Source organism: Mirounga angustirostris, unplaced genomic scaffold (genome assembly GCF_029215605.1).
Source record: "Mirounga angustirostris isolate CCGP_5_RB_7025 unplaced genomic scaffold, mMirAng1.0.hap1 SCAF_16, whole genome shotgun sequence".
Taxonomy (NCBI): domain Eukaryota; kingdom Metazoa; phylum Chordata; class Mammalia; order Carnivora; family Phocidae; genus Mirounga; species Mirounga angustirostris.
The window spans coordinates 43,991,362-44,006,169 of record NW_026991724.1 but is presented as its reverse complement, the minus strand read 5'-3'; the positions used below and the strand labels follow the sequence as shown (position 1 = coordinate 44,006,169).

General features: G+C 40.4%; 1 protein-coding gene across 7 annotated transcripts in view; it reads left to right on the top strand.

Moving 5' to 3' along the window:
- The window catches only part of ZNF565 (zinc finger protein 565), a 35,717-nt gene extending 31,694 nt beyond the window's left edge, over positions 1 to 4,023 (top strand). For all 7 annotated transcript variants that reach the window (XM_045891395.3, XM_064581396.1, XM_064581395.1 and 4 more), the window contains one exon: positions 1,132 to 4,023. In XM_045891395.3, the coding sequence (XP_045747351.1) occupies positions 1,132 to 2,402 (1,271 nt within the window). In that variant the 3' untranslated portion in view covers positions 2,403 to 4,023. The remainder of the gene's footprint in view (positions 1 to 1,131) is intronic.
- The last annotated feature ends 10,785 nt before the right edge of the window (positions 4,024 to 14,808 follow it).

The following is a 14,808-nucleotide window of genomic DNA, read 5'->3' as shown; positions in this document are numbered from 1 at the left end:
CACACACACATACACACACACACAAATGCTTTATTTATATGAAGTGCCCAGAAACTGGAAAATTCATAGAGACAGAATTAATGGTTCTCTGCTATTAGTGATTACTGGGGGCTGGAGGGAATGGAAAATGATGAATGACTCCTTAATGGGCACAAGGTTTCTATTTGGGGTGATGAGAATGTTCTGGAACTAGATAGTGGCAATAGTTTCATGACATTGAGAATGTATCACAAACTACTAAATTGTACTCTTTAAGATGGGGGGACTTATGTTCTGTGAATCTTACCTCAATTTAAATATATATAGGGACGCCTGGGTGGCTCAGTCAGTAAAGCGTCTGCCTTCAGCTCAGGTCATGATCCCAGGGTCCTGGGATCGAGCCCCACATCGGGCTCCTTGCTCAGCGGGGAGCCTGCTTCTCCCTCTGCCTGCCACTTTCCCTGCTTGTGCTCTCTTTCTCTCTCTCTCTGACAAATAAATGAATAAAAATCTTAAAAAAAAAAAGAAAGAAGCCTCATACCATATCTTTAATATATATATGCTTTTTTTTTTTTAAAGATTTTATTTATTTATTTGAGAGAGAGAGAATGAGAGACAGAGAGCATGAGAGGGAGGAGGGTCAGAGGGAGAAGCAGACTCCCTGCCGAGCAGGGAGCCCGATGTGGGACTCGATCTAGGGACTCCAGGATCATGACCTGAGCCGAAGGCAGTCGCTTAACCAACTGAGCCACCCAGGCGCCCCTGCTTTTTAAATATATATAGATATATGCATATAGGCAAGTATATGCACACATATGCCTTGTCTCTACTCCTATAGATTTTGATTCAGTCTGGGGTGGTCTCAGACCTTCATAATAAATTGTTAACAGGCTTCCTGGATGATTCTAATCTTTATAAAATTGAGAAACCCCAGCTTAATTTCTTTTCTTGCTTCCTTCTGGCACCATATGAGCTCTCATCATATTTGTGCTTTCATGTGCTCTTCAGAAATTGCACAGCAATATTTGAGACTTACATAAGCCATTCACTTTTTAAGGTGATTTTCATTTTGTCTCTCTGGTCTGCTATAGAATTTTTTATTTCTCTTAAAAGAATAAAACTGCTTGTATTTTTTTTTTTTTCCTTTTTCAGAGCTGGAGTCCAGGTGTGAGAAATTTCCACAAAAAGATATTTCTGAAGTAGAGTCATTCGGTTGGGAAATAATGGAAAGCCTTAAATGCTGTGATTTTGATGGCTCTAGTTTGAGAGATGGCTGGGAATACAAAGGCCAATTTGAAAGACAACAAGTAACTCAGGAATGCTGTTCCAAGCAAGTAAAAGTCATGTATGAAAACGTGCCCACTTTTGAGCATCGTACATCCCTCACTTTACATCAGAACAATGAGATTGGTGAAAAACTGATTGAATGTAATGAATGTGGAAAAGCATTTAGCCGTGGCTCACACCTTATTCAGCATCAGAAAACTCACACTGGTGAAAAACCTTTTGAATGTAAGGAATGTGGGAAGGCCTTTAGTCGTGCCTCACACCTTGTTCAACATCAGAGAATTCATACAGGTGAGAAACCTTATGACTGTAAGGAATGTGGGAAGGCTTTTGGCCGTACTTCAGAACTTATTCTACATCAAAGACTTCATACTGGTGTCAAACCCTATGAATGTAAAGAATGTGGAAAGACCTTTAGACAGCATTCACAACTTATTCTGCATCAAAGAACTCACACAGGTGAGAAACCCTATGTATGTAAAGACTGTGGGAAGGCTTTTATTCGTGGCTCACAACTTACTGTTCATCGGAGAATTCATACAGGTGCTAGACCTTATCAATGTAAAGAATGTGGGAAAGCCTTTAGACAGCATTCACAGCTTACTGTCCACCAGAGGATTCATACTGGTGAGAAACCCTATGAGTGTAAGGAATGTGGGAAGGGCTTTATTCATAGCTCAGAAGTTACTCGACATCAAAGAATTCATTCTGGGGAGAAACCCTACGAATGTAAGGAATGTGGGAAGGCCTTTAGACAACACGCACAGCTTACACGACATCAGAGAGTTCACACTGGTGACAGACCTTATGAATGTAAGGACTGTGGGAAGGCGTTTAGTCGTAGTTCGTACCTTATTCAACATCAGAGAATTCATACAGGTGACAAACCCTATGAATGTAAGGAATGTGGGAAAGCCTTTATTCGTGTTTCACAACTGACCCATCATCAGCGAATTCATACTTGTGAGAAACCCTATCAATGTAGGGAATGTGGAATGGCCTTTATTCGTAGTTCACAACTTACTGAACATCAGAGAATTCATCCTGGGATCAAACCTTATGAATGTAGAGAATGTGGGCAGGCCTTTATTCTTGGCTCACAGCTCATCGAACACTACAGAATCCATACTGGTTAGAAAGCCTTGAATGTTAGGGGTGTAGGAGCCTTTACATGGAGTTCACACCTGACTCAATATTAGATAATGTGTATGTAATGTGATTAATGTGAAAACCTTCACTTGTCACTTCCATTACGGAACATCGGATAACTCATAGCAGAAGAAAATCCAATAAATGTGGGAATTCTTTTTGCCTCACACTCACTGCTTACCAAGCATCAGAAAACTTAGGCTGAAATAAATATTAATATGAATATAGAAAACCTTTCTATTACCATTCAAAATGTGTTAAACTTCTGAGAATTCCTAATATTAAGATATTTTGTGAATGTGCCTTTTACCATGACATACATCTTACTTAACATTATCTCAGCTCCACCAGTTACCGACTGTATAGCACTGGACAAATAATGCAGTCTTCCTGTTCCTCAGTTTACTTGTTTTTAAGCAGTGATCATTATACTTTTTTTTTAATATTTTATTTATTTATTTGACAGAGACAGAGATAGCGAGAGCAGGAACACAAGCAGCAGGAGTGGGAGAGGGAGAGCAGATTTTCCCACGGAGCAGGGAGCCCAATGTGGGACTCGATCCCAGGACCCTGGGATCATGACCTGAGCCAAAGGCAGATGCTTAACGACTGAGCCACCCAGGTGCCCCAGTGATCATTATACTTACCCAATAGAGTTTTCCTATCAGATATTTTATATAAAGCCTGTATTCAATAAATATTAGTTACCGTTGTTAATTAGTAACGGTATTAGTGTTAAGGAGTTCTTGTGAGAGGAGGCCTTCTGAATGTGTCAAGTATTAAAAAGCTTTCATAACCACTTGTTAATGATAATTCATTCTAGAAAACAGTAGTCAAGTGTAATTATCATGCGGTCGTCATGATATTTAAAGCTAGAAAGTCACAAGAGTAGAAGCTAACAGAAGAGTAGCCAAAAGAAATCTGCCCATTTGGAAATCTAAAGCCACCTTCAGGTAGAACTTGAAAAGCAGTCAAAAAGTTCTGCACATCAAAACCAGTTCAGTATAGCCAAAGCTGTGTTCCTGTCAACCCAAGGAGTGAAGGTAGGGGCTTTGTTTTCCAAATGTAGATCTCCAGCACCTACTTGTTGGCAGTTACATACTAAGCACATTGAATGAATGGTCAACTCTAAACATTAGAGGGAAATAAACCCTAATCAGCGGTAAGAATGATCATTAAAAACAAAAAATAATAAAATAGAAAACAACAGTAGACTTAATATGAAGGTTATTTATTTAACAATATAAGATGGACAATTAACAACCCTGATCTAGAAAAGAAAATATTTAGCATTATGAATAAGGAAGGGGTGAATATTCCTTTTAAAAAGCTACTATGCATGATTTTAATGTATTAGGAAATTTGAATAGATTTTTACAAAAATATCAAAGTTCACAAAGATATGGAATACCTGAATAAATCAATGATTGTAGAAGGACATAAAAAGTCAGTCTGCCCCTTCAAAAAAAATAGTTTAACCTACTAAGACTTCAAGGAACAGATAGATAATCCCTGAGAGAAGCTTGCCAGTTTATTTTTAAGGCTAAATAAAATTATAATAAAAAAAAATTCAAAAAGAAAAAAAAAAAGAAAAAAAAAATTCAACAAGGATGGCTCCCAAGAAAGAAACTGTAGATGATTATCATTTGTGAAAATAAATATAAATAAAATCCCTGCTAATTGAATCCAGTCTCTTTAAAGTTAGAAGCTCAGGGGCGCCTGGGTGGCTCAGTCAGTTAAGCATCTGCTTTCGACTTTGGTCATAATCACAGGGTCCTGGGATCGAGCCCTGCATCAGGCTCCCTGCTCAGTGGGGAGCCTGCTTCTCCCTCTCCCTCTGTTGCTCCTCCTGCTTGTTCTCTCTCTCTGTCAAATAAATAAATAAAATCTTAAAAAAAAAGAAGCTCATTCTAAATGGAATATCTAGAATTTCACCTATTGTGGGTTAATTATGTTTTCAGAATTTTGATATCACTCCAGATGACAGTGATAGGGCAAAGAGCCCTGATCCAACCCCAGTGATACCTGGATCAGAGCTTGTGAATGAATCTGGGGAATCTCAAGAAGCATCCCCTCAGTCCAGGCAGTGTCAGGGCCAACAGGCCTGTTGTGTCCTGAAGCCATCCATCTTCTCAGTCATCCTGAGTGTTCACTAAGGCACCTGTATTTTCTACATGTGTCACTGCCTACACAGGGTTAGAAAGTAGTATTCTGTATGTCATTTTTAAGTGGTTTCATGATTAGGATGTACATTTGGAGGGGCTCAAAGCTATGACATTAATAAGTGTTACTTTGAATAGTTAAAACACATGCACAGGATAAATATTTTAAAGTTTTGATTTGGTGTACAGACATAAGTCAATGTCCACACCCTTCCCACCCTGATATGTACCTATCACTGTATCAAGTTCTTGTATATACTTCCTGATTTTTATGTTTACCTCCTAAGTGTAGACATGTACATAACAGTCTTTATAATTTTTTTACATAAATGGTAACAAATTTCTATACTTGCTATTTTTGCTTATCCATAAACCTTGAAATTGGGTCATATCGATACATACATAGTTGCCTTATTCTTAACAGCTGCATAGTATATGTGTTTCATTATTTATCCTGTCGATTTAGTTTTTTTCATTATCCTTTGCTTTCAAACAATCCTATAATAAATATCCTTGCACATAAATTATTTTGTATATGTGTGATATCTCTTTAAGATAAATTCCTAAAAGTGGAAATGCTAGATCAAAATGTATATACAGTTTTGAAACTTTCTGTTCACACAGAATCTTATAATGTACCCCTAGTGCCCCCATCACCAGCTTCAGTAATTATCAGCTAATGGCCAGTCTTGTTTTATCTGTATTCCTACCCTCTCCCCCACCCTCATGTCAGTGGGAAGTAAATCCCAGCTACATAATTTCATCCATAAATATTTCAGTATGTATCTCTAAAATATATCACAATTTGAGAAAAGATTTTCACTCCTTAAAAAAAATGGCGGGGTGTCTGGGTGGCTCATTCGGTTAGGCGTCCAACTCTTTTTTTTTTTTTTTTTAAGATTTTATTTATTTATTCATGAGAGACAGAGAGAGAGGCAGAGGGAGAAGCAGGCTCCCAAGGAGCAGGGAGCCCAATGTGGGACTCGATCCCAGGACCCTGGGATCATGACCTGAGCCGAAGGCAGACGCTTAACCATCTGAGCCACCCAGGCGCCCAGGCGTCCAATTCTTGATTGCAGCTCAGGTCTTGATCTCGGGGTCATGGGTTCAGGGCCTGTTTTGGGCTCTGTCTGGGCATGGAGCCTGCTTAAAAAACAAACAAACATTTTAAAAAAAAACAATACTGTCATTCCAGATCTAATGGTCAGTGTTCCAATTTCTAATTGATAAATGTTGATTTTTTTTTTAAGTTAATTGAGATCCAAATTATGTCCAGAAATTGCAGTTGTCACATCTCTGAAGTCTGTTTATCCATTCTTCCTCATCCTTTTTTTCCCTGGTAATTTATTTTCTGAAGAAACTAGATTGTTTGCCTTGTAGAGTTTCTCAGAGCCTGGTTTTTGCTGACTGCATCCCATGGCATTGTTTTTGTTTGTTGGTTGGTTGGATTTTTTTTTTTTTTTAAGATTTTATTTATTTGACAGAGAGAGACACAGCGAGAGAGGGAACACAAGCAGGGGGAATGGGAGAGGGAGAAGCAGGCCTCCCGCGGAACAGGATGCCCGATGCGGGGCTCGATCCCAGGACCCTGGGATCATGACCTGAGCCGAAGGCAGACGCTTAAAGACTGAGCCACCCAGGCGCCCTGGTTGGGTTTTTTTAAAAAGATTTTATTTATTTATTTGACAGAGAGAGTACAAGCAGGGGGAGAAGCAGGCTCCCCGCTGAACAAAGAGCCTGACGTGGGACTCGGTCCCACAACCTTGGAATCATGACCTGAGCCGCAGGCAGATGCTTAACGGACTGAGCCACCCAGGTGCCTTCATGGCATTGTTTTTTTTGTTTTGTTTTGTTTTGTAAAGATTTTATTTATTTATTTGACAGAGAGAGACACAGTGAGAGAGGGAACACAAGCAGGGGGAGTGGGAGAGGGAGAAGCAGGCTTCCCGCTGAGCGGAGAGCCCGATGTGGGGCTCGATCCCAGGATCCCGGGATCATGACCTGAGCCGAAGACAGATGCTTAATGACTGAGCTGTGCAGGCACCCCCCTCATGGCATTGTTTAACATGCTCCTCTATCCTTGGTATTTCTTATAAATTGGTAGTTGGTATCTAGAGGCTTGATCAGATTGAGGAAGGTCTTTGTTTTTGTTTCTGTTTGAGGTGTCTTTTTATGATGTTCGCAAGTATTGTTCAATTGATCTGTTAATCCATTAAGGATTACAAATGATACCCTATTTCTTCTTCCTTTATTAGCCAAAATATTTTTATGAAGAAAAACTTCCCTTTAACTACCATTTGGTTACCCATGTTAGGAAAGGCAAGATAAATGCTTCTTTCTTTCTCTTTATTGGTTTTCAAAATAATGAGTTGGTTCCCTTGCATTCGGCCATGATAACTTACAAGTTTAGGGGTATGTAGCATATTTATTTAAATACAATTTGGTTGTACTCTCATTGATGCTCAAATTGTTCCATGTTTGGGATGTGGAGCCTCTTCCAGCTGGCTTCTTTGTCCTTTGGTATGACCCCTTTAGTCTTTGATCACTTGCTTGCTGTCTGCCACAAGATGTACCAGGCTCTCCTTGTTCATTTCCTACCTCCCACCTTGAAGTAGCCATTTTCCAAGGAGTCATGGGTTTTTTGGTTTGTTTTTTTTTGGTATTTTGGTACAGTCCCAAATGGTATATAGAGACCACAGATCACGAGGAGTGCTTCATTCTCTGGTTGGTGATTTTTATTTTTATTTATTTTTTTTTTATTTTATTTTTTTTAAAGATTTTATTTATTTATTTGACAGAGAGATAGACAGAAGAGCACAAGCAGAGGGAGTGGCAGAGGGAGAGGGAGAAGCAGGCTCTGCACTGAGCAGGGAACCCGATGCGGGACTCGATCCCAGGACCCTGAGATCATGACCTGAGCTGAAGGCAGACGCTTAACCATCTGAGCCACCCAGGCGCCCTCTGGTTGGTGATTTTTAGATAGCTGTTTTAATCACATTGCTCAAGTGCCTTCAGGAAGATTATGCATCTATGCATCTGCCCACACAGTAGAGAGATCCCAAAACACTACATTCATCTAATCCTGCAGAAAACACTTACTTTAAATGTAGGCCATTCAATGGGTGAAAAATGGAAAAGTTACTTTTGATTTCACTTGCATTCCTTTGACTATGATTACGATAGATGACCATTTGTTCACATACTTCTTGACCATTGGTATTGCTTGTAGCATGGTGCCTAAAACATAGTAGCTGCTGAATAAATATTTGTTAATGGAATAAATTAATTGTATGTTCATATCCTTTGCTCATTAGTAATGAACTAGTCATATTTTTCTTAAAAGAGCTATTTTTTTTAAGATTTTATTTATTTTTATTGGAGAGAGAGAGAATGAGAGAGAGAGCACATGAGAGGGGGGAGGGTCAGAGGGAGAAGCAGACTCCCCGCCGAGCAGGGAGCCCGATGCGGGACTTGATCCCGGGACTCCAGGATCATGACCTGAGCCGAAGGCAGTCGCTTAACCAACTGAGCCACCCAGGCGCCCAAAAGAGCTATTTTTGAGAGGAATAAATGTGTATAAAGTTCCTAGCACAGTACCTGGAATTCATCAATGTTCTCTGTCTTGTTATTTGCATACATTGTCATTTATGTCTCTGATTTGGCTTTTTTCCCCCTATTTTAAAAGATAAGAAATTGAGAGTCAACGAGATTAAGTAGCTTGCCCACGGCCTCATAAGTGCAGAATCCTAAATTACAAGGGCAAGGTCAAGATAGGGCAGAGTTTCATGTACATATACAGCTTTATAGATGTGAGACTGTGAAAAGGAAAAATCAGTGTTTTTTCAGGTAATCTGTAAAATGCATGGTCCTAATACAGAAAGTGGCAAGGCTAGGAACAAAGGTATGAAAGAGCTTAATAAGAATCTTTTTTTTAAGGGCACCTGGATGGCTCAGTCATTAAGCGTCTGCCTTCGGCTCAGGTCATGATCCCAGGGTCCTGGGATTGAGCCCCACATTGGGCTCCTTGCTCAACAGGGAAGCCTGCTTCTTCCTCTCCCACTCCCGCTGCTTGTGTTCCCTCTCTCGCTATCTCTCTCTGTACAAAAAAAAAAAAAACTTAAAAAAAAAAAGAATCTTTTTTTTAAAGATTTTATTTATTTATTTATTTATTTATTTGAGAGAGAGAGAGAGAGAGAGAGAATGAGCGGTGAGGAGGGGCAGAGAGAGAAAGAAGCAGACTCCCCACTGAGCAGGGAGCCTGATGTGGGGCTAGATCCTAGCACCTGTCGATCATGACCTGAGCTGAAGGCAGACACTTAACCAACTAAGCCACCCAGGTGCCCCAAGAATCTTTTTTTTAATATTTTTTTTTGTTTTGTCCTTACAAAAAGTGAAAATACTCAAATAGAAGAATACAGAGTATAGAAAACTGTAAGAAAACATTTTGAGTATCTTCACTCAAATATGCATGTTAATCATTTTTGTGTATTTCCTCCTAGTTTCTAAATTTTTAAAAATTCATACTTTATGGGGCGCCTGGGTGGCTCAGTCAGTTAAATATCTGACTCTTGATTTCAGCTCAGGTCATGATCTCAGGGTCCTGGGATTGAGCCCCAAGGCAGGCTCTGTGCTCAGCAGGGAGCCTGCTTGAGGATTCTCTCCCTCTCCCTCTGCCCCTCCTCCCACTCACACACACACTCTCTCTCTAAAATAAATAAATAAATATTTTTTAAAAATTAATACTTTGGGACACCTGGGTGGCTCAGTTGGTTAAGCGACCGCCTTTGGCCCGGGTCATGATCCTGGGGTCCTGGGATCGAGTCACATATCGGGCTCCTTGCTCAGCAGGGAGCCTTCTTCTCCCTCTCTCTCCCTCTGCTTGTGCTCTCTGTCAAATAAATAAAATCTTTTAAAAAAATTAATACTTTATTATGGAAAACTTCAAATATGCACAAAAGTAGAAAGTACAGTGAACTCTCATAATTCTCATCACTCTGCTATAAAAACCATCAGTGCATGACCAGTCTTACCTTGCCCATATCCACACCCACTTCCCCTTTCATTGGATTTGTGTGTGTGTGTGTGTGCATCCTTTTGAAAGCAGAACTTAGGTCATATGGTATCTGTAAATATTTCAGTAATTGTCTCTAAAAGAGAATTTAAAAAGATACCTATATGTCAGTAGAAATTTATAATCTTGAGCCATTAGTAGGGAGGACAATAAAATTTTATACTAAATCTGGCTTAAGCTTATACTTATGATTCTCACTGTGATTGCAGAGACAGTTGTCTCACATGTATTAGAAGAATCAGGAATTTAGGAAAAGGTTTTCCTATGAACAACATTCTTAACCCAAAAGTTCTCTCTTTCCTTTTCAAAAAAGGAAAATTTTCAGGTGCAATTGTGAGAGGTGAAGATTGCTTTGTTGTTTGTTTTTATTTTTAAAAATTGACTGAATTAGGGGTGCCTGGGTGGCTCAGTCATTAAGTGTCTACCTTCGGCTCAGGTCATGATCCCAGGGTCTTGGGATCGAGCCCCGCATCGGGCTCCCTGCTCAGCTGGAAGCCTGCTTCTCCCTCTCCCACTCCCCGCTTGTGTTCCCTCTCTCGCTGTCTCTCCCTCTGTCAAAAAATAAATAAAATCTTAAAAAAAAAATTGACTGAATTGGTACAACTCTTACCATAATTCTAAATCCTTGATGTGTTGAGAACTGTATTTGCTTCTTTGCTCCTAGGAGACAGATATTTGTTTAATAAATAATAAGTAATAACAGGTAGTAAATCTGAGTTAATAAATAAGGCAAATGATAGAACATTTTTGTGGGGAGAAGATGGAGGTGGGAAACCTTCCCTTTACCAAAAAATATTTTTTAGATACAGATATGAAATTCCACACTTAGAAGTCACTATGCCTTAAACTCTAGCTGAAGGAGAATTCCATAAGTCATTCCAAAGAATTCACATATTTTTAAAAAATATTTTACTTGGGACATCTGGGTGGTTCAGTTGGTTAAATATCTGCCTTCAGCTCAGGTCATGATCTCAGGGTCCTCAGATGGAGTCCCACATCGGGCTCCTTGCTCAGCGGGGAGCCTGCTTCTCCCTCTGCCTGCTGTTCCCCCTGGTTGTTCTCTCTTTCTCTCTGACAAATAAATAAATGAAATCCTTAAAAATACATATTTTATTTTACTTATTTATTTGAGAGACACAGAGCATGAGCAGGGGGAGGGGCAGAGGAAGAGGGAGAGGCGATGTGGGGCTCAATCCCAGGACCCTGGGATCATGACCTGAGCCGAAGGCAGACGCTTAACCAGCTGAGCCACCCAGGTACCCCAGAATTCACAATTCTGGAAATAAAGTTTGATTGTTCCCCTTTGTTAGATTCATAAGCAACATTAATGATGCAACAGCTTGCTGTACTACTCCACCTAGAAATCCCCCAGACATCTCAAGTGTAATGTCTAAAACAAGATTTAAAATGCTGCTTTCCCTTCCATATAGCTCTACAAATCCTCTTTTCCTTCCATATTTCTAATACATCTTGTGTAAGAACGTATTTAAAGTTTAAAAATAGTCTGCCTGGCCTCTCAAGCCAGAAACAGGCTGTCAGCTAAGACTTCTTGTACCTTATCTCCTATGTTTAAAATAGTAGCTTTAGAACCAGGTCTGGACTCTGTCACTAGCTAGATGAGGATAGTCTATCCGCACTAAGCTTTTCAGTTTGTAGCTCATAGTAGTACATCATGGAGTTACCATGAACACTTAAATGTGAAGGTGTACCTAGCAGTGTTTCCAGTACACAGAAAACCTAAAATCAGAAAAGAAAGTTTGATATTATGTAACCACTCAAACTGAAGTAATTGCAGGCATACCTAAACTGAGTTGTTCCTAGTCCCATAATTAAGTTCCTCTAACTGTCCTCCCTCTCAGTGAGTGGCCTGCATTTCCCATCCAGTTCCCCAGGCCAGACACCCAGGGACCATCCTTGGCCTCCCTCTCCCTGATAATTCTGAAATCTACTTTGCTTTTCCTCTAGGACACATCTGGAACACACACGTCCCTTTTCTGATTATCAGAAAGAGGTACTTTAGAATAATAGGCCCATGGGGCACCTGGGTGGCTCAGTCGGTTAAGCATCTGCCTTGGGCTCAGGTCATGATCCCGGGGTCCTGGGATCGAGCCCCTCATTGGGCTCCCTGCTCAGCAGGGAGTCTGCTTTTCTCTCTCTCCCTCTGCAGTTCCCCCTGCTTGTGCTCTCTCTCTGTCAAATAAATAAAAATAAAATCTTTTTTAAAAAATAGAGTAATAGGCTCTGCAGCCAGAATTCTTGAGTTTATATCCAAGGGCTGCTACTTACTGTGTGACCTTGAACTAGTTTCATACTTTGTAACTAGGCAGTACTTTTGTTGTAATGATGTAAATAATATATGCCTAGGACATGCCTGAAACATAGTAAAAGTTGAGTACATTTACTTTTTGTTCAACTCAATTCAACAATATTTATTGAGAACCTACTACTATACTCCAAGCACTATTCTAGGCACTCTGGGGATACAGTAGTGAACAGAACAGACAGAAAGCCCCATCTTTGTGGAGGTTGTATTCCAACGGGGGAAGAGAGAATCATATAGTGAGTAGATTTTACAGTGTGTTGGAAGATGATATGTCCTAAGGTGAAAAAAGGGCAAGGTAAAGGAGACTGAGAATATGAGGGAGGTACAAGGAAAGTTATCACGATTTAGTATCATTACCACATTATCTAATAATTATATTCATTAATTGTGCATGTTTCTTATTAATAACATTGTTACTATTTATAATTACTATGCCAAATATTATGCAGTATAATCAATAATTATTTTTTATTATTACCATTTTTATCATTGCCTTAATTCAGGCCTCATCATCTCTTACCTGCCACCAAAGAGCTGGATCTAAAATTAAATATAAGCACATCACATCAATAGTCTTTCCTCACTTAAGGAATAGAGGCCAAGCTCCCTAATTTAGCACAAAGTCCCCCCTGACCCCTCAACCTTGGACCTATGTGACCTGCTGGGCTCACCAGCTCCATCTCTTAGCCCTCCCACTGGAAGTACCCAAGCTGCTTCAGCTCATCCTCACAGCACATTATTTCCTGTGATGTGATAGAGTGAGAGGACAAGGTCACTGTGATCTCATCTGAAATGAGAGAGAAGGATGCTCTGCAACGACAAAAATAACAAAACATTGAGGTACAGGGTAATGACTGTTCTAGCTTCAGGTACTCAAAGTAAAGATAAGAACTGTTTCAGTGTTGATAAACATAATAGATTACATTTAGAAAATAAAGGAACATTTTAGAGTCCATTTTAGTCACCAAAGTTTCTTGAAACATGCAGATAATGTTCAGTGTGAAAATTAATCATGACTCATAATTGTTTGCCTGACAGAAAGGATCTTCCACTTCCTAAGATAGGGTGTCAAGGTCATTAGTTCACTTGGTCAACTTCCTACTTTCTATCCTCATATGTCCCCAGTGGAAGCGTTCTCTCTGGGGACAAAGATCTTCAAATCAGCAGAGTTCAAAGTTTCCAGGAAAGTAAGGAAAAATTCTGCCAGTTATTGGGTGTAACAATGAGAGGAGCCACTCCTCCTTCCACTCTTTGATTCCCAGCTCCATGTATTTGGCTATGGGGGAGACAGCACCATATGATGGTCTCTGAGTCAAAGCATATACTAAATCCTGTGAAAACAGAACTCCATCTTTCCAGGTTGTTGACTCCCAACTGGCGCCATAACTGAGTCTTCAGTAAGTTATTCCACCTTTCAATTGGGCTAGCTGGTGCCAGATGATAGGGTATGTAGTTAGACCAAGTAATTCCACAGGCATGAAACTATTATTGAACTTCCTTTGCTGTGAAATGACTTCTTTGACCAGCTTCAGTGCTGTAAAGAATGTCATGATGGCGAATAAAGCATTCTGTGAGTCCACCTATAATGGCTCCAGCACAAGCATTATGGGCAGGAAAGGCAAGTCCTTTTCCAGAATATAGGTCTATTCTCATGAGGATAAATCTCTGCCCAACTAACCTGCCACCAAGTGTACAGGAGAATGATTAGCTGCAGAAGATGACATAATTGGCTCCAAAATTCTAGAACTCTGCTTTGTGATTCTCCTGCTGGTGCTTACCAGAGCCTCCGATGGTCCCTACAGGGAAGATTCCTTATCAGGGACACTATGTCGGTGTCTTTTGTTAGCAGATTAAGCACTTGGCATTTAACTGGTTAGTATTAACCAGGTCAGCCCTGATGAGGGAGGTCCACATTGCTGAGCCTATGCATAACTTCCATCCATGCCACCATGACCACTTTGTTCATGGGCCCATTAAGAAAGCACTGGCTGGCTGGGGAAAGAAGGCTGACATCCACAGAATGTGTCATTTTTGTCTACCTGATTATTAAGAATCTCCCTCTGCAGTGGGTGTTCTTTAGTGGGCATTCATATGGAAGTCCTCCTTGAAAGCCTGTGCTCATCAGAGAGCTCAATGAATATACCTCTTCTCCAGAATTCCTTGTCACCAATTTCCCAATATTGTTACTTCCGAGTCCCTGACCAACACTAGCAACTGCCCACAAAACCATGCAGAGTCATACTTCTGGCTATCTCTCTAAGCCAGCCAAATGAGAAAAGCCAAATATATTGTTCAAAGTCCTCCCCACTGGAAGGAATCATTCTTCACCATTGTCCTTCAGGATTACCTCTGAGTAGTGTTGTAATGCCATAGCTATCAACTTCTCAGGCGGCACCATATCATGCAGACCCGTCTGTTTTCCAGGCTCATGTTTTTACCTCCTCAGTCAGCCCATTGTAAGGAACATTCCATGTGACCGTAGGCATGGAGGAGTCAATGCCATAGGAGTTGGTGCCGTATGGATCTGAGCCACCTGTTTGTGCAGCTCACTGGTACCTTTTGTACGTGCCAAGTTTGGTCTCTTCTGTACCATTCTTTTTTTTTTTTTTTTTTAAGATTTTATTTATTTATTTATTTGAGAGAGAGAGAGAGAAACAGCATGAGAGGGGATAGGGTCAGAGGGAGAAGCAGACTCCCCGCCGAGCAGGGAGCCCGATGCGGGACTCGATCCCGGGACTCCAGGATCATGACCTGAGCCGAAGGCAGTTGCTTAACCAGCTGAGCCACCCAGGCGCCCCTATTCTTCTGTACCATTCTTATCTGATGATAGATTACTG